An 18,292-nucleotide genomic window follows, 5' to 3' on the forward strand; every position below is an offset into this window, starting at 1 on the left:
GAAACTTTTTTAAATTTTGCTTATTTTATTAGTAAATTCTGGAATTCCTAAATTACTATATTTCAAAGTTATATAATATAATTAATAAGAATCCTAAAAATAAGCTATTCATTTCTTTGAAATCTATAATTAAAACTCGATAGAATTCTATAGATATATATAACCAATTCAGATATGGTTATGTTTAAATTCATTTATTTTAAGGATAAATTTTGATGTAATTTAGGCGATCGGTTATTATCTATACTCAGTAACTATACACTCCTCATATTATATCACTACTATAACCCCTCTCTCCTTAAGTTTTCTATTTCAATCTCCATACTTTATTCTTTAAGTTTACATTGAAATCCTTAAATTTCAAACTCTAATATTTATATTTCATATTTCACACTTCACACTTCACACTTCACACTTCACACTTCACACTTCACACTTCACACTTCACACTTCATATTTCACACTTCACACTCCACACTTCACACTTCACACTTCACACTTTGGTTTTACACTATCCCTACCCATCTACTCATCTACTCATCTACCTACCTATCTCCCTACCCATCTACCTCTACACACCCACACCCACCCCCTTCCCCCTTCCCCCTTTCCCCTTCCCCCTTTCACTTCATCCCTCTCTCTCTCTCTTCATCACATCTTCACATCTTCCTCTCCCCCTTCCCCTTCCCCCTTCAATCTAAAAAGAACAAAAAATAAAAAGAAACAAAAATCACAATTGACAAAAACGAAATGATAAATTAAAATCCCCAAATGTGCTGAACTCATAATCACAATCATATCCCAGTTCAAGTCTCCCAGTCTCCCAGTCTCCAGTCCAAATACATAAAACATCCTACGCCCTATAACATAAACTCACATATATCCTCACATCACACTTAAACATTACAAAAACTTGAAGAACATCATCATATCACCCTATGTCAACCCACATCAGAAATCACACCACACCATATCACATCACCAGACCCCAAAAGAATAAATCTCATAATCATATTCACATTGTTAATCTCTACAATCTCCACTACTATTTCCCATCTCCAACTTTCAATCTCCCACCAAGACATCATAATCACCAAACATCACCATCCTCCCCTTTCCATACATCTACCCACTCAGCTCATCTCAATCCAACTAATCCACAACCCACATTCCAATTACAAAACTCTGTAACCGATCAATACGAAGAGAGTATTCATTTCAATCCCCCATGTCGCAACACCAAACGCCCTAGCAACGCAAGTATGGAATCGTGCGCACTTCCTTGCGTCTTTGGGCTATGTACTATTTTGAGTAAACAAAGGAAGTCAACTAGACTTTAAAAGCCAAACCAAACCAACGCCACCCAACCCCGATGCACTACCAAAATGGAAACTTCACAATCACATTAACCTCAACATGATCCATCGAATCCTCATTCTCTCATCTCCAACCACCCTTCCCCATAGTACTCATAACACTCTCTCTTCCTCTCGCCTCCCTATTAATACTACCACCGGCAGCTCCATTAACCGCATTAACTCTCAAACTTCCACTACCCTCACGCCCATGACCTCCAGACACTGACCTCCCCGAATCCGTTACTCGTCTATTATGACCATGTTTAATTACTGGTGCCGTTCTCGGACTCAATACACTGCTCAACGCATCCCCCTTGTCACTCTTCACCATCCGCCTCGCATGACTAGCCGTAAACATTTGATTTTCGCTATTTGGGCTTGTTGCAAGTTGAGCCGCCGTCGGACTTCTGGCTCTTCTGATTCTTTGATTACCCTCAGAATTTGTGTGATTATGACCTGACCTCGAAAGACTACCATGCCTCTTAAGTGCCATACCAATCTTAACGCCCTCCAATTTCCCCACTTTATAGTTCTCAGTTTCGTCGCCCGAATTATTACCTGCCGTCTCGGCAGCTTCATCTACATCGCGAAGGGAGGATCGATTCGGACTAAAACCGTTCTTGAGGATTCTCAACGGAGAATGTTCTGTATCCGAAGACGTTGGGGAGAGATTGGTAATTGTTGGAGGAGGCGGTGAAGCCGAGTGGGGCTTTTTGGACAGGAATCCTGCTTGGAATCGATTGTTCTTGGGCTTAATATCAAGGGAAGTTAGTGGAGCCGTGGGAACAGGTGATGAGCCCAGGGGGTCCGTGGAAGCCTCGCCTAGGTATGATGGTAAGGGTGGTAGGGTAATAGTCTCTTCGACCAAGGATACATCCGGAGTGGATTCAAACTTCTGGGGTGTTTTCTCGAACTCGGCCAAGGCTCCGGAATCGTCATCGTCTCGCCATCTGACACTTCGCTTGGAGGTCTTCTTCGGTGTGAAAGAAAGTCCTTTCTTACCTACTACTATCTTACGACGCCTCGGTGAGGATTTCATCGGAGATGGAATTTGTGGTGCCACTGTTAGAGAAGGCATTTTAATTGGTGATTGTGATTCCCCATCAAAAGAGAGATTGATCTGCTTGTTGCGTTTCGGTGTACCCCGTTTGGTAGGTGCGAATTTTTCCGTAATCTTCATAGATCCATCTGGCTTCACTATTGAGGCAGCTGCTGTTGAACATGTTTCTAAAAGTTTTGAGATGGTCTTCTTGCCATGCTGCACAGCATCTTCTTCCGTCATACCAATAACGTCATTAAGCGAAGACATGATCTCGAATTGGGCAGAGAGCAGCACTTGCATAACACCCGCATCGACACCCTTTTCTTGCTCCAAGACATATTGGAATGAATCTCGTGCAGCATTAGCTTTCAAGAGTTCTGTTTCTCTAGTCAAGCAAGCGATATCGTTGCCATCCTCACGTCCATCAATCTCAACAAGTTGACGAACGCTGTTTTGTAAGGCAGAATCGATGGCCCGTTCCCAGTTTATTTTTTGTATTCGTTGATGATAATGTTGCCGGCTATTTTCCAATTCGAGTAGAATACCTTGAGCTGTCTTGCGCATCGATGTCAAGTTGGGAGGCATCTGTTCATCATCCCGAGAATCACAAACGTTATCGAATGATGCAATCCAGGAGGATAGTACACTAATGCGACGTTCGATCTGTCGAAGCTTCTTCATCTGGGTGACCTTTTCTTGTCGGTCGTTTACTGAATTTTCAAAGGCTGCACGAATGCGCGCTACACCCTCACGTGTAATTGCATCTCTCTTTTCCGCTTGCTTTCTGAATTTTACGAATGCGATAGCCTCAGCATCTTTCTGCTGAGCCTTCAACTCATTAATCATAGCCATCTGCTCATCAATCTTGACCAAGAAATCCTTGACATGACGATTGACATTGAAAACGTTTCTAGTGACCTTCGTTTGAATGTTCTTGGCTCGGTTGGCGTACCTTAAGGTGTTTTGGGTTTCGTCAAAATGCGCACTGGAAGGACTGACACATACAATCATCACTGTCTTGCAATTTCCACCGAGAGAAAACTTTAACAATCTCGTCAATTTCGAATTTCGATATGGGACATGATTCTTCTTTCGGGGATCGCAAAGAGCATTGATACAGCTACCAAGAGCGAGAAGGGATTTGTTGATATTTGCACCTTCAATCAGTCGTTCCCCTCGATTCTTTGTCGCGCTCGCACGTTCACTACCTGCTAAATCGATGATGCTCAAAGTCGCCATTGTATGTGGTTCGTTTACTGATGCGTTGCGATCCTTTTGCGCGACGTTGATTTGTAGAACTGCATGAGACCGAGAGGATGTTGCATTGGCCGCAGTTGGAGAAATGGTTCGATATTCGTTTCCTTTAACAATCATATCCATAACTTCCTGAACATCTTGGGGTTTGTGACTCGATAACCCCGCGACAGACACCGCTTGATTGGCATCCTCTCTCAACATTAAACCCCCTTTACTACCCCCTGGAACCAAAAGATCTCGGATCGTCTCATTATAAATTTCCAGATAGGATAATGTGATTTCTGTTTGTTTTTCTTCCGCTCTTTCGCTGATTTTCTCGAAGAGTTCCTGCATAGTTAGGAAAATGATTCCAGGTTGTTGAGCCGTTCCTGTGATTGTGTGAGTTTTACCACAACCAGTGGCACCATATGCGAAGACTGTAGCATTATAACCATCAAGTACATTGTCCAAAAGCCCTCTGGTTGTTGATTCGTAAACGTCTCCTTGTGTCGTATTGTCATCGAAAACCCGATCGAATGCGAATGTTTGATCTTTAACTCGTTTGCCCATGTTCGATACTACTTTCGATTGGAATCTGGTTATAGGGGCATCTTGTGGGGGATCGAATACACTGCCAATGTTAGACTTGAGAGCGCCATCTCTTTCGCAATACGTACAGGCACCTGTCATCAATAACCTTTATGACAGGATGGATTCCTCTTCCACCAAGCTTTGGAGTAGGAGCTCCTGCCAATGAGCCCTCTCCCAGAAATGATATGCCATCGTCGGTTTTTGTGCTATGGAACGTAAGTAGTCGATCAAGCTATAGTGCTAGGGGCTCTGAGGAGTTGTGTGTGTAGTTACGAACATTTGCGCTGCTTCTTGGATAGTAAACGGTCGGACACGAACTGGCAATTGTTAGCAAAAGGCCACCGATGTAATTACCATAATACTCATACCAGTGACAGAGATCGAAGACGCGCCTGACGACATCTTATCGGTGTCAATCGTGTTCCTCTTAGATGTATTGTTCTCCAGCTGAAGTCAATACAAACAGACCGCCAAAGTGAATTCAATTATACAGGATCGGCTTGAATGTCAAGTAAGAATTACAAAAGGCAATAAATGCGGAAGAAGAATCACAATACAGCTGTATCTGATTGCAGCATTGACTGTTAAGAACAAATACCAGGAAGGAAAGTCGTGAAGTGGTAGTATTTGTCGAATTTGATAATGTCCATATACCCATGATATGTCTGTCTATCCATATGTATGTGTTTGGGTTTGTTCGTGAAACTTTCATTTCTCGGGAAAACATCGTTGGCCCGTCAACCTTACATAAATGGCCCACCTTCCGCATGAATTCTTAGCGTGACCCTGGAAAGACTAATGCTATTCCCCCTACCGCTCCTAACGCAGCCTTTCATGCAAGGCTATCCTTAACTCGTACAGATGTCTTCAATCTTATTTCACTTTATTCAATCATGTATGAGAGGGGAGATTTTGGGATGTACTCAAATACCGAGGGATCCTGGGATGTGTCAACGCCCAAGCTGTCCATGTGTAGGGGAATTAGACAAAAATGAAACAAAACTACCGAGTATTGAATCACCTGCCTCGAGCGCTCTTGGATATAGGGGCTCAAGGAAATGTCTCCGTCTAATGATTCAACACCACAAATCACAGACCACAAGTTGTCATACCGTTGATTCCTTGAGATTCATTATTATCCGCTGCTATTTGGGCTACCTCGCTATTCGCCCCTCTGCAATCCTTCTTCGCCCTCTTTCGCCTACCAAATATAATACAAGAATCTCCTAGGCAAAAGCCAATCCAAGCAACCAAACCAATGCTATATAAGCCACCTACCTAACATGTAACCTCTTTCTACCGCCCGATAACTCCAAGTAAGCGGACCGACCCATCCATTGCACCATGCTTTTCTATCTTCCCGAGTCCTTGATACGCCAGATATCTCCGTCCACCATCATAATATGCACAGACTTTTAATCACATTTAGAAAATCCAAAAAGATCAACCCGTCGAACCATTCACACCAATATCAAAAAGATTTAGCGGCCAAGTAGGGGCACCCGCAATAGCCCCCGAAACTTGACCACCCAAATGCCCTGTCTCACCAACTCCTCCGCCTTGAACATCGCCCATCGATGTATTCAATTGTGTTGCGTCCCCGTTACTCATATCCCTTCCTCCTAATTGCATCAAAGCACTTGCCGAGTAACATTCCTGTGGCTCAAGGTTACCTGTGACGGTAGATGCCCAATGTTGCCAGGCTTGTGTTGGCGCTGTGTTGACCTGAGTCGAATTTCTGTGCCATGTATTAGGGGCAACCTGAGTTGCCTGAGCAGCTAACGCAGCAATTAATGGTGCTTCTACAGAATCACTGGTTGGGGCCGCATACCCTCCATACCCTTGACTCTCTGGTTGCGCATATGTTAAATCAGAAGTATTAGAAGCCGATTCAAGATATGGCGAATATTGAGTTGCAGCTGGGTATGGTGTCTGTTGATGAGACATTTGACCTTCAGAGGGTGAGTAGTTAGGAGCAGGCGCACTCCCCGTAGCAGAAGTTGGTTCATTATAATTATAGTTTTGAGTAGTCACCGGGTAACCATTATTCCCATTGCCATTCGATGTTTGCTCCGAAGGTCTAACTTCTTCCTGACCATTATTATTCGAAGCGTAGCTCTTGTCATTCTTAGAAGGTAGATTTCGACTTAGCAATCCAAGTGTCCCATCGGTGACAACTTGCACAGCTTTCTTGAGCCGTGTTCCGGAGCCTAGCATCAATTAGTAAAGTAGTTGCGATTCAATGAGATGTCACTTACCAAGAAGCGAGCCTATGTCACCCATAATATCTAACCAAATATCCATCTCTTCTCTCAATGCAGCCAAATCAGCCGATGAGGTCCCTCCACGCTTCTCCCATTGAGCAAAAAGTGTAGTCGTAAGTGCCATAACGAATACTGAGGTATTGTACCAAGTCGTATCAAGACTCTTGTACTTCTGCAGTTGGCGAACAACTCCCAGCATTTGCCGAGAAGACTCTACACAAATTCTCATACTCTCCGCATTGAAGTCTGGATCGGTGGTCATAGAAACTGATGGATGGCGAAGCAGGAGACGGAACTCCTGAGACCAAGATTGAGCATAGAGAGCAAATACTCGACCTTCTTGTTCATTATGTCCCAGCTCTCCGTTCACAAGCTCTGGGGGTAAGTCATCTTTCCAAGCACGAATCTTTGCTTCCAATCTGTTGACAGTCGCAATGTACGTACTGGGCTGACGAGAAATCGAATAGATTGTCGAATAAAGCTCCAAGTAACATGGTATAAGTTTGAAACATTGGATTCCAATCTCATGGTTACACTTTATTGGGTTAGGTGGATCTATGCCCTCGCCAGGAATGTAATCATCATCAATTTGTGATGGACATTCAACGTCGTAATCTTCATTTCGAAGGGGCATTGGACGGCCAAGCTTGCCGCTAAGAGTGACATTGACAGCAAGGATGACCCAAAATGTTCGTCGGCGCATTTCGATATCGAGTTCACTTAGTGTGTTTGATTCAGGTGCCCATCTCTTCATTGATCGGTGAAGACCAAGCTCAATAGCAAGAGTCATTGCCATTCTTGCAAGTACCCAACTGGCTCCAGGCTTAGGAAAGTTTCGAAGATGCAAGCAGATTAAGGCCAATGCTTGAACATCTTGTGCTGTGTGACTACATGCCAGTTGATAGAACATCCCAAGACAGTAATGATAATGCGTATTTGATTGGGAATTTAAACTGGCTTGTTGTTCCGCATCTTCCCAATTTCTGGTTGCATACTGAAAAAACATGATTGCGAAAAGCATATGGACAATGACATTCTCAGCAGTGGTAGGGCGAAAGGTAGGATCATCATACATGCGAGATAACTATATTGTTAGCCAAAGAAACTTATATCTCGACGGTAGTGCACATACCAATCTCATAAAAGTGCCTCTATGGAGTAGAGGACAATATGGGTTAATAACCCGAAAATACCATTCCGCATAAATCAGAGCCTCTGAACGTGCTGGCAATTCAACCTTTTCAATCCGTGGGTTTACATTCCAAGCCGATTGTAGAAACGACTGATATGACTTATTGTATAGTTGAGGATGAAAAATCGACGGATCTGGTTCATCCACATCCGTTGAACGAAAGTCCGCAATATCAATCTCCATGCCTAAAATCGACAAAGCCGTCCCTTTGATTGCGCTCAAGTGAGAACTTCCAGGCGATACCCCGAGATAATTATCACCCATACATCCAGCGCGATAAGCAGGCAATGCGCGAAACATATTAGTTTCTTGCTGCTGGCCATTATTGCCCGTGGTTGAAATTGGTGAAGTATATGCTGGACCTGTCGTACTCCATGTTGATTGCATGCCATTTGCAGAGTGACCATAACCATATTGACCCGATGCTGAATCCTGATAACCATTCGCAGGTTTGACATCGGCACCACTTTGCATTAATCGATGCTCCAATTCCTGTATTCGAAGATGCAGATCCCGATTTTGTTGTTCAATTCCCTCGACATAACCCCGCGATGTCGCACGACCGGTTATTCTATCCGTCGTTTTACATTCGTTGTGATTTTGAATACATGGCGAGCAACCACCGGCCAACCCATCGCATCTTATCTTACGAACCTATATTCAAAGGGTTCTCACCGTTAGTCAGTTGAACCAATATCTAAAGCGCGCAGCATCCTCATTCATCCCATCATTCCAACGCCCACCCGCTACTGACTAACCAACTAACCTTACAACGGTCGCAAGCTTGACCAGTTCTCGTTGACGCCAACAACTTCTTCTTCACAGTATTTGAGAATTCTTCCGGGTGTTGCTCTGATTTAATGTGTTTGGCCACCGGCGCGTTGGACCCATTTGGTTCACCTGAAGCATTTCGTTTTGGAGGCATCGTCGCAATTAATGAGCCGGAAAACGCCGTATTATGTACTGAGGTGGAAGAAGCCGTTGGACACCCAATCCGTCGGTTCTGTCGGTTCTCAATTATATTGTCCGCCAATACTTTGGAACTATTGGATGCTTCTAATGCTGATCCTTGGAATTGCCATGAAGAATTGGTATAAGGATTTAATAAATCAAATTGTCGATTGAGTCGCTCCTGGTGATTAGTTTGAGTACGAGGTGAATTGAATTGCGACAATCGTACACCGAGACCCCCATGAAATATCATTGTGAGCGGCGAAAGCCAATTGAATCGGATTGTGCTCGTTCTTCTGGGCGCTAGTACCGATTGAGATGGGATTGGATAAGGTTTGGGCCTTGGAGTCCAGGCATCAAGCTCTCCTTCCTTCAAGTGATGAAAGAGTCAAGACAGTGTTCCCTCCAGTACCACTCATCGACCAAAGTTCAACATATGGGAGAGAGATGAAGAACAATCCTCATACAGTGATGATACGAGAAGATCAAATCTGTCTAAGGAGTATCGGGAAGGTCCAGATAGATATGATGACCATCCATAACGAAGGGGAATACAAATGTCAAATATATTGATGGAAAAAATGGAGAGTTGTTAAAGATAGAACATCTAGATCGACTTTGTTGGAAGATATAATGTGTATGAATGCTAAGGTATTCTATTTCAAGAATAAAGAAAATGATGTATTAAGCTTTGGGATTAAGGGATAACAAAAGCTTCTACATACGCCGTCCTAAAACGATATACTGAGAGAAGAGGAGCAATAGGAGTATGCTATGATATCGCGATTTTCGAATCATAACAACAACCTTGGAACAAAAGCTTCCTCGTGCATCAATGATCGATCTAGGATTGAACCCCTTTCTCCGTTTTTGTCCCTTAATTCTGGATTTTTCCGTGACTTTACATGTCCAAAACCCCCTTTTGTATCATTGTTGTATTTATACTAAACACCTACCCATCGAATGACAGAAAGTATCCCGAATTGCTCAGGAACGCCCCACAGAATTCTATAACTCATTCCCATTGCCGTGCTCGATTCTGATTCTAGACCGTACAGAACTGTTCATGTAGAATGTTTGTACTCCTTGCACCACCTCAACCTGATTGCAAGAACCGGGGAAGAGCAACTATGTCTTCCCCTCCCTGGCAGTGATATCTACGATACATACTCAATCCCATACCTTGGGTCTGAATATCAGAGCCTGACACTCTTTCTCGCCGCCCCTCGGGGATGCAACACCACCAGCCACCCGTTCCACAATCTCCTTTCTATCCCCCTTCCCCCAACCAATCCACATCTCCCGGGGAATACCCAGCCCCAGCAATGACACTCCCCTCTTTCCATAGGGCCAATTTGGAAAACATGGCTTACACGTGGCTTTTTCTTTGTCCCCCACATGCCCAAGCAGTGAAAAAGTACAACGACCAGAGTTTCAAAGTATCAGCTCAGGAATGGCTTGGCACATTGGTCTTCTGTGACTGAAGTATCACAAAGGACGATCTTGGCTGGTTCTGGAACCGTCATCTGTCCTAACAATTCCAAAAGAGAACGACCTTTACTGTCGGGATTCGAAAGGTCGCCGGACACCCTGTATGGATGGAAAAAACCCACATTAAGCGAGGGGCGCGAAAATAACCTTTGAGCCAAGAAACACTTGGTTGATAGGCATCCAATTACAATGCATATACGACCGTCTATTTTCGTATTGAAAATGCTTCTCTCCTGAAAGTTGAAACAGAGAGCTAAAAGAAAATGATTGATAATTTGCCGAGTTTCTCAGAAATATGGTCTTCTGCTCATTGCGATGAATCGTAGTAGACGTGGAAACTCGAGCTCGAGCCAAGCCCAGTATCTCAGTCGCAACAAAGCGAACAGTCCGAAAAACGTGGGAAGATAAAGCAATTGTTGAAAAGTATTGGCATTTCACTGTAGTCCTTATAAATCTTTCGTAAATGTAGTAAAAATGCCACAAAGTACACCATCACAACACCATCTGCGGTGCCTCAAAAATCCCACATTGGGTCAGATCACGTGATTAGTCACATTTCCCCAGCACCAGCGCATAGAGTCACATTATCTCTATGCGCCCACGACCAAGATCAAATTCCAGCCAACCAGAAAGACAACCCATCAAATCCATTCACAACTCCCAAACCACAACAGAAACTTCCCAATCTCCCACCACCCCCCAAGCCCCAACCATGGCTCCCGCACTTCTCCAAACCATCCCCCTAGAACATCTCCCCGAATCGCACACCCTCCACATCGCCCTATACCGCAACCTCACCAACGCCTCTTTCCTGCACCAACAACTTCTTACCGGAAACACCGATTTCGAATATGCATTTATCGATGCGAGCGTTGTACGTTCTCCATCTTGGCCTCCTCTCTTCCCTCACAAATTACCCATTACCCCTCCATTTGGCCCACCATCAAATTCATTTTTATGATATCACGTGACTAAATGAAATTGGGGGCATAGGTACTTTCGAAATTACACATTTTAGCAGCGGCTTATAGAGCGATAAATGATGCTTTGGAAGAGAGATTGAAGAGTCGGAATATTCATTCGGAAATTGTTTTTTCGCTGAGTATGAATAATAATGTATGTTTGCTTCCGCTTCTGCTCTCCTATTTTGTATTCATTTTCTACTTATTGTACACTCAATCGGTAGACGGTCACGTTTCAAGATACACTGGATCATATGAAACTATATCATTGCACACTTCCGTCATTTCTATCGCGATACCGCTCAGTAAATCTCCCGAACAACTAAACTAACACCCCTCAAGATCGCAGAATCTTTCCGTCGCTTCGGTATAACTCCTTCCACCGCATCTCTCCTCGTCGTCAAAGTAGCACCCGCATCCTCCGCATCTCAAATCTCGGAACATCTTTCGTCTGTAATTGAAGGCGAACCTGTTCCATTTGATGATGAGTCTTTAGCGAGTATGGTCGATAGTTCGAGGGTGAAGAAACTTTACAAGTTGAATGCTATTGGCGGTGGTGGGAAGAAGGTTGGTACGAATGGTGTGAGTGGGAAAGGCGAAAGTAAAGTGGATGAGAGGAAAGAATTAGAGATTATGGTTCTGGGGGCGATGGCGTTGAGGGGTGCTACTAATTAGCGAAGTCGGTTCAATGAAATTGTTGTTATTGTAGTATGAAAAGTTGTGTATTCAGGAATAATCGGGCCACAAGTGTGTCTTCTTATTTGTTTTATTGTGATAATTCATCCGGAAAGTCGTTTGGGTAATATCGAGCATTCTCGCTACAAGTTCTGTGCATTTGGCCACGTCTGGAGTTGCAACGGTCGGGACAGAAAGTAATAAACAAAAACAGAAAGAAAGGGAAACGGCTGTCTAGAAGTTGCAAACGCAAAATCAAAGTTTGATGAAGGAGGTGGATTGAATATTCCGTATGTATTTGGTTTAAGAGTGGGTTCATTGTGCAGACGGAAGTTGAGGACTAGGAACACTTCATGGTCGGGTTGCAACCCGGGATACTGAAATCCTACCCGTCTCATTTTGCTCTTACCAGTCTGTCTCAGTTGTATCCCACTAGTAACATATCAGCCTTGTTTTTGAATATGAGGTTTATGCCTGTCAATACTCAAAACTTACAGGAATATCTTCCTCCTTCAATTCAATGCAAAGGAAGTTGTAAACATAATCCCCCTCCCCAGCTACTGCAGAAGTATTCAACTTGAGGTTGTTCTTGGTGATGTCGTTTATAACATGCATGGGGGAAAGGGATTTCTGCAATTTCACGTGGTATTTTACTAGTGAGCCTGCGGTACCAGATACTGCAGCTTTTAGATAGTCCCCAGCATGGACCGTGTTTCTCGTATCTATTAGTATGCTCTGTATGTTTCTTGCCAGAAGTGTTCCAACACGGTTATGTACGTTCTCAGCCAGTGTTGCAAGTCCTGTATCCTCTATCTTTGTGCTGAATGCAAATTCGTCGGGAGACCAATACCCAGAAATCAGGACGAGACAGTCGTTGAACAGCTCGCGATGTCTCAATTTGCATGATAACTCTAGTAAGATCTCCCTATCTTCTTTTATATCGGCAAGAAATTTCGGGCTGCGGAAGAAGGCTGAGTAGAGAGAATTTGACACTACGGGTAGACAACGGTAGAAATCGGCCAAGGTTGTAATCTCTTGCAAATGCGCTGTGCATGTAATTTCGTAAGGCTTTTGGTACATGCTCATGATAACATTTTCAAAGGCCACAATATCCATATCATCACGACTGTTTACACTTTGTTGTTCCTGTAGTACATGTTAGAATAGTGGATACGAACAACCATTTCGGTAGATTTCTGAGCTATGCATGGCATACTCTCGGATTCATGTCTAATATATCGTAATGAGGAGATCTTTATCGACATTTTAGATCATAAATGGGAGAATGAAATGTGCTTGGAGACCTAAATAATTTAAAGGATCCAATCTACTGGAGTGATTCCAGCAACGTTAGATCTCCTGATTGCAAACACAAACAAAACTTTGTCTGAAAACCTTTCAACAATCTACCATCTTAACCACCATATGTGAAATTACGGATAAAGCAGACTGACCTCAAATTCCTGACCTCTTTTATCAACAACATACCAGCTACCATCTTCCTCAACCTTTTCAGTCCAATCATATTTCCACATTGCGCTGGGAGGAGCCGAATCCTTGTCAGGAGAGTCCATAAATTTTCGGAAGTAGGCTGAGTAAAGTTTCAGAATACTGGAGTGAACATGTAACTCTTTGAGCTGGAAAATCGTGATCCGAGTGTCGGGCGTTTGTCCCGGGATGGAAAACGTCACAAGTTGGGGAGAAGGCATGATCGTGTCTGAATAGATTTACGCTTTTAGTAGCAGGTAAGAGATGATTTGAGACAGAGAAACAGACAGTATCGATTGTCGGCCAAAGTTGATAAGCTGATTTTGACGCGGTTGCGCGAAGTTCCAGTTCCTAAAGGTTCCCGCAAGCTTTGACTAATGTATGATGAATATGGTATGAATGTCTGTGAACGACACGTTGAATGTCTCACTTCACCAGATAAAATGAAAAAACAAAGATATGAGGAAGAATAGAAAGTAAGAATGAAAGTGCTTAAAGTGATGAGATGTCGTTAGGCGGGGAAATGCAGGTGTCCGGAGGAAACCTTGGAAACCTTGGAAACCCGTCCTCATTGGGTCCGTCACGTGTTGATGACACATTAGCACATGCGAGAGATGCAGTGAGCCATGTTATGGTTACACTGCAGGGGATCGGCGTTCGAAAACATCAGAGTTATGACCAGCAACTACACCATGGGTGAAGTATATCAGAAAAATTGGTTGAGTGGTACTGTATCTATCTAAGTAAGACTAGCGAAGTTAGCAGTTGGAGTTAAGCGATGGATGGTCACTCCTGCCTGGATTACACATTACACAAGAAATTCCTCCGACTATTATGGTGGACCGTTGAGACAACTTACTCGACTTACTTTGTTGATGCAACTCACGGAATGAAGGCTTAATTATTCCCTAGATCATTAGAACCTTCACAAACGTAGTTATCGAGACGGAAGAAAATGATTGAATGAGGATTCTTTAGTACAATAATATGTATAACTAGTTTCCCCTTAAAAACTTTAATCAATACTTTTAAACACAACTTTGTCAACTTATAAATAATTGATCATATAAATAATATTATCACATTAAATCGAGTAAATTTATTAATAAATATAGAAATCAATTAAACTAATTTTATACTTTTTATTAATAATGAAATCAAAGTTTTGCTATACTTATTTATTTAAATAAATAAATAGAAAGTATATTTATTATTAAATCAATAAGGTGTTTATTGTTTTCATTTTCTCAAATAAAATAGACATACTATACAAATATTGATTACTAGAATCTAGTAAATCACCTCAATTCATTAGCTACTGTATTTCAACCCCTTAGCGAAGACGATAGAGACTAGCTCTTTAGGCAGAATATAATATAGACATTTAGAACTTATAAATACCGTGAGTACTACGTCTTTCGTATTCTTCTCAAACCAATACATGTAAAATTATTTAGTATATAATTTAAACAAATTTCCTAAATTAGTTTCCTGTATTTCAAACTTTAGGTTTTTATAGTATATCTAATGATGTCCTTCGGATTTAATAAGATTTGGATATATAGTTGTAAAGTTACTAGCATTTTAAATTCAAATTAAACTGAAAAATGAAATTTCTTAAACGCATCGACTAAAAAAAAGTTGGGGAAACTGGTTATGCATACCGTTGTAGAAGTTGAACAGGTACGTGTAGTGTAAGCTTTATGATGCCTGCTGGTATTAGATGTCCCATACCCAAATTGACGAAATGAAGCATGTGAAGCTTTCCAGATTGATCTTGTCTATCTACTCACCACCACCATCGCCGCCACCCAATACCAAGGCCACTCATGTAATGCTTATAGAAAACCGCCCGCTGGTAAAGGCCTACAAGAAAACGATGTGCCACGCGTTTTTTGGAGGCTCACTTTTGAAATGAACAAGTCTTTCTGTAGAGCTGACGGGCGTGAAGGTGAAGAGATGAAAAGTGGAGGAATCTTGATGAATCATTGATGACCGAGTATCAAACAGCTACCAGTCGGTTTCGGTAGTGTCCCACTACAAGATTAATGTTAGTATAAAACTATTCTTGAATATTAATGTGTAGATAGTAGAGAATCAGGATCAAAAGTTTAAGCAAGCTTACTAGTAGTTCCTCGTCGCTCAGACTTCCGCAGAAAAAATGATCCTCGTAATCACCAACTCTTGCCATGGCTGAACTATCCAGCTGTAAATTTCTGGAAAGCGCCTCCTCTAGGCTTTCGGCAAACTTCTCTTCCCGATTGACCAGTTTTCTATAAAATTCTGGCTGGGAAAAGTTTCCATGTTCCGATACTTTCATGCTAACATCCTTCGTTATCTTGAACAGTGGCACATTATCATCAGACGCCGTCAAATGCATTGCTTCTTGGGCTCCAACAAGGCTTTCGAAGAATTTGTTCCGTACAGTCAGTAGCACCTGTTGCAGAGCCTGTTTGAAAATGGAATTCTCGATCTCGTGCAGAAAAACAGTCGTCTGGTGCACATTACCAGCAATATAGATGATGCAGTCTCTGAACAATAATTTCTGACGAAGTTTGTACGCTGACTCGATGAGATCGCGTGCTTTGCGAATATCAAAGTTAGGGCTCATATAGAAACAAGCATACAGATCGTTTTACTGCTGGCAAACAACGATTGTAATCTGCAAGATTTGTAACTTCGATCAATTGCTTTGGTTCAGTTTTAAATAGGATGCGATAAATTCAATTAAGCATGCTAACAAAGACATCTGTTGCTGACTCTGACATGCCCTCCGATAATTTGTTTGAACTCTTCCTCTAGATTTCACCCCAGTTAGCATTTGTGGGATGTATAAGAGGGCAAATAACTTCATACATTACTATCAGCAACGATATGCCATCCAGAACCATCATCATCGACCTCATCAACCCACTCATATGCAAAGGCCGCTCCAGCTTTTGCGGGTATCTCATCTGGAGAATCGATAAATTTTCGAAAGAATGCAGAATGCATTTTGAGTAAAGGTAAATGGGCATGAGTTCCCATCTTTTCGAAAAGACGAAATCGGGTATCTGGAAGCTGGCCTGGGACATCGAACTTCTTGATCTGTATTTAGGGTGCTAAGCCTCCATCAGATAGAGCAGCTGCCATGGTTGTTTTTTGCTGGACGAGCTTTGGAAAAAGGGGCGAAGAGAAATTGAAGATGAAAACCTTAGCGTCGTTTACCTAGTATGGCGGCAGCGCAGACCTTTCTGGTACTCGCGCATCCAAATCCTTATATTCACTATTAGTGGATCACATGACTGATACAATCTCTCTCGTTTGCTTTTCATTGCAATCTATGTATTCGATGGCATTATCATTAACGGGATCCGTTGCATATATCTTCTCTCAAGAGTTTAAGATTGTTAAGATTGTTTCTATCTATCAATTGATACTACAGTTAAGAGCACCTGGCGGACACCACATTTCTTCAAGAGCATTCTCAGAAACTCAACCTACCCAGATATGAAAGAAGTCACTCTGTGATGCGGCTACGCAGAAATTACACAACCTACTCACAAGTTTTCTACTACAGATCATCTGCACGACTCATCATCTGCTCTGCGGATACCCGGTCTCACAGTCTACTTGAGAGTGCATCTGGAAAATTGCACCTACAAGCCCATGTAAAAATTCAAGTTCACAATCTCAACCGACATAAAAACATTCAAAGGGTACAGTATCAGGTATTGCTATTTATTGTAGCTACTATGTCCACGATATTTGGAATCATCCAAGGTACGCAGCAATTAACCAAAATGAGCTTACAATCTGCACAATTGGCGCACTGTTGTTGCCTTTCCTACTTATCGTAGCGGGATGTCATAGAAGAATAATGCTCTGATGTAGATTACACATCTGCAATCTTAAGGTCTATTGGTTAATTAGTATTGAATTTGACGTGACGATTGACATGTGTTCTCCGCAGTAGGATTAGATAGATGGATATACGTACAGGCAATATTTCTTCGAGATGAGCAACGTGCGCTGTTACCAGTCGGTCTCAGTCGGATCCCACTAAGTAGATAAGCCTCAGATTTTGAGAGAAAAATATGCTAGAATCAAGAGAATCGGTATTACGTACTGGTAGATCTCTGTCCAACAATCTTGCGCAATAGAAGTGATCCGTATCATTGAGATAACGGGATCCCGCTTCGTGACTTGATTCAGACGGTAAACGTAATTCGCATTGGAGCACGTTAGACAGGACACTGGCAAATTCACTGTCGTGCTCCGCCAGAATTCTGAAGTAACGAGACAAGCTCAGCTGCCCTTCTGTTTCCTCACAGCCAGTCTCCCAAAAATGGCCTAGAAGCTTCGAGCGCTCCTCGCTAGATGTGCATAGCAGGAGACGTTGCTGGGCGTCAACGACTCGTCGATTAACCTCGTTACGAGCTTTCATTATGACGTCACAGACCACTTTGCTGCAAACATGATGGAAATCACGGGAGTCAGGAGGCATATAACCAGTAACGTGAATGAGACAATCTTTGAACAAGAGTGGTTGACGAAGCTTGTAAGCAATATCAAGAAGCTGAGCAGCATATTCTGCGATATATTCGTTGTTGCTTTGATCGAAACATGCGAAGAGATTGTGCGAGACTGCCGGAAGGCAGCAATAGTAATCTGCCATCTTAGTGACGATGAACAGCCGAGTCACCCAGATCTTATATGGAAAACGATATAATGCGTTGAGCATCTCAATGAAAACCAGTACCTCCATATCCCAGAATGTCTTTTCCGACAAGACATTATTATTTGACTTCTGTATTATGATTAACATTAATCGTCATTCAAAACTAAACAATCATGAAGGTTTATTGAACATACTGCATGGAATTTCTCGACCATATGCCATTCGCCATCCTCCTCAATTTCACTGACCCACTCGTATCGGAATTCTGCTGACGGCTCTGCAGGCTTTTTGTCTGGAGAGTCTAGAAATTTGCGAAAAAATGCCGAGTGTAGTTATAAACTGTTGAATGTAGGTGTACTTCTATTTCATCGAACAAGACAAA

General features: G+C 42.5%; 6 protein-coding genes across 6 annotated transcripts; 1 reads left to right on the plus strand and 5 right to left on the minus strand.

The window, feature by feature from the left end:
* Positions 1–1,440: 1,440 nt before the first annotated feature.
* Positions 1,441–4,629, minus strand: EAF01_002938 (uncharacterized protein; the record flags this gene model as incomplete). The annotated part of the gene is made up of 4 exons (XM_038911192.1): positions 1,441–4,267; positions 4,314–4,433; positions 4,505–4,544; positions 4,596–4,629. 4 exons carry the CDS (start codon positions 4,627–4,629, stop codon positions 1,441–1,443), a joined length of 3,021 nt encoding a protein of 1,006 aa, XP_038774114.1.
* A 548-nt stretch (positions 4,630–5,177) lies between these two features.
* On the minus strand, positions 5,178–9,066 carry EAF01_002939 (uncharacterized protein). The gene is made up of 4 exons (XM_038911193.1): positions 8,450–9,066; positions 7,624–8,337; positions 6,486–7,575; positions 5,178–6,437 (listed from the first exon to the last, which is right to left on the minus strand). Exons 1-4 carry the CDS (start codon positions 8,885–8,887, stop codon positions 5,671–5,673), a joined length of 3,009 nt encoding a protein of 1,002 aa, XP_038774115.1. The 5' UTR covers positions 8,888–9,066; the 3' UTR covers positions 5,178–5,670.
* Positions 9,067–10,837: 1,771 nt separating this feature from the next.
* EAF01_002940 (uncharacterized protein) lies at positions 10,838–11,762 on the plus strand (the record flags this gene model as incomplete). The annotated part of the gene is made up of 3 exons (XM_038911194.1): positions 10,838–10,999; positions 11,119–11,241; positions 11,430–11,762. 3 exons carry the CDS (start codon positions 10,838–10,840, stop codon positions 11,760–11,762), a joined length of 618 nt encoding a protein of 205 aa, XP_038774116.1.
* A 405-nt stretch (positions 11,763–12,167) lies between these two features.
* EAF01_002941 (uncharacterized protein) lies at positions 12,168–13,471 on the minus strand (the record flags this gene model as incomplete). Its single annotated transcript, XM_038911195.1, has 3 exons — positions 12,168–12,194; positions 12,258–12,908; positions 13,217–13,471. 3 exons carry the CDS (start codon positions 13,469–13,471, stop codon positions 12,168–12,170), a joined length of 933 nt encoding a protein of 310 aa, XP_038774117.1.
* Positions 13,472–15,260: 1,789 nt separating this feature from the next.
* EAF01_002942 (uncharacterized protein) lies at positions 15,261–16,244 on the minus strand (the record flags this gene model as incomplete). Its single annotated transcript, XM_038911196.1, has 5 exons — positions 15,261–15,287; positions 15,376–15,833; positions 15,878–15,912; positions 16,011–16,048; positions 16,107–16,244. The coding sequence occupies 5 exons, from the start codon at positions 16,242–16,244 to the stop codon at positions 15,261–15,263; spliced, it is 696 nt and encodes a 231-aa protein (XP_038774118.1).
* Positions 16,245–17,277: 1,033 nt separating this feature from the next.
* Positions 17,278–17,907, minus strand: EAF01_002943 (uncharacterized protein; the record flags this gene model as incomplete). Its single annotated transcript, XM_038911197.1, has 1 exon — positions 17,278–17,907. The coding sequence occupies one exon, from the start codon at positions 17,905–17,907 to the stop codon at positions 17,278–17,280; it is 630 nt and encodes a 209-aa protein (XP_038774119.1).
* Between the last annotated feature and the right edge of the window lie 385 nt (positions 17,908–18,292).

This window comes from Botrytis porri (genome assembly GCF_014898465.1).
Source record: "Botrytis porri strain MUCL 3234 chromosome Unknown BPOR_003, whole genome shotgun sequence".
In the NCBI taxonomy this organism is placed as follows: Eukaryota; Fungi; Ascomycota; class Leotiomycetes; order Helotiales; family Sclerotiniaceae; genus Botrytis; species Botrytis porri.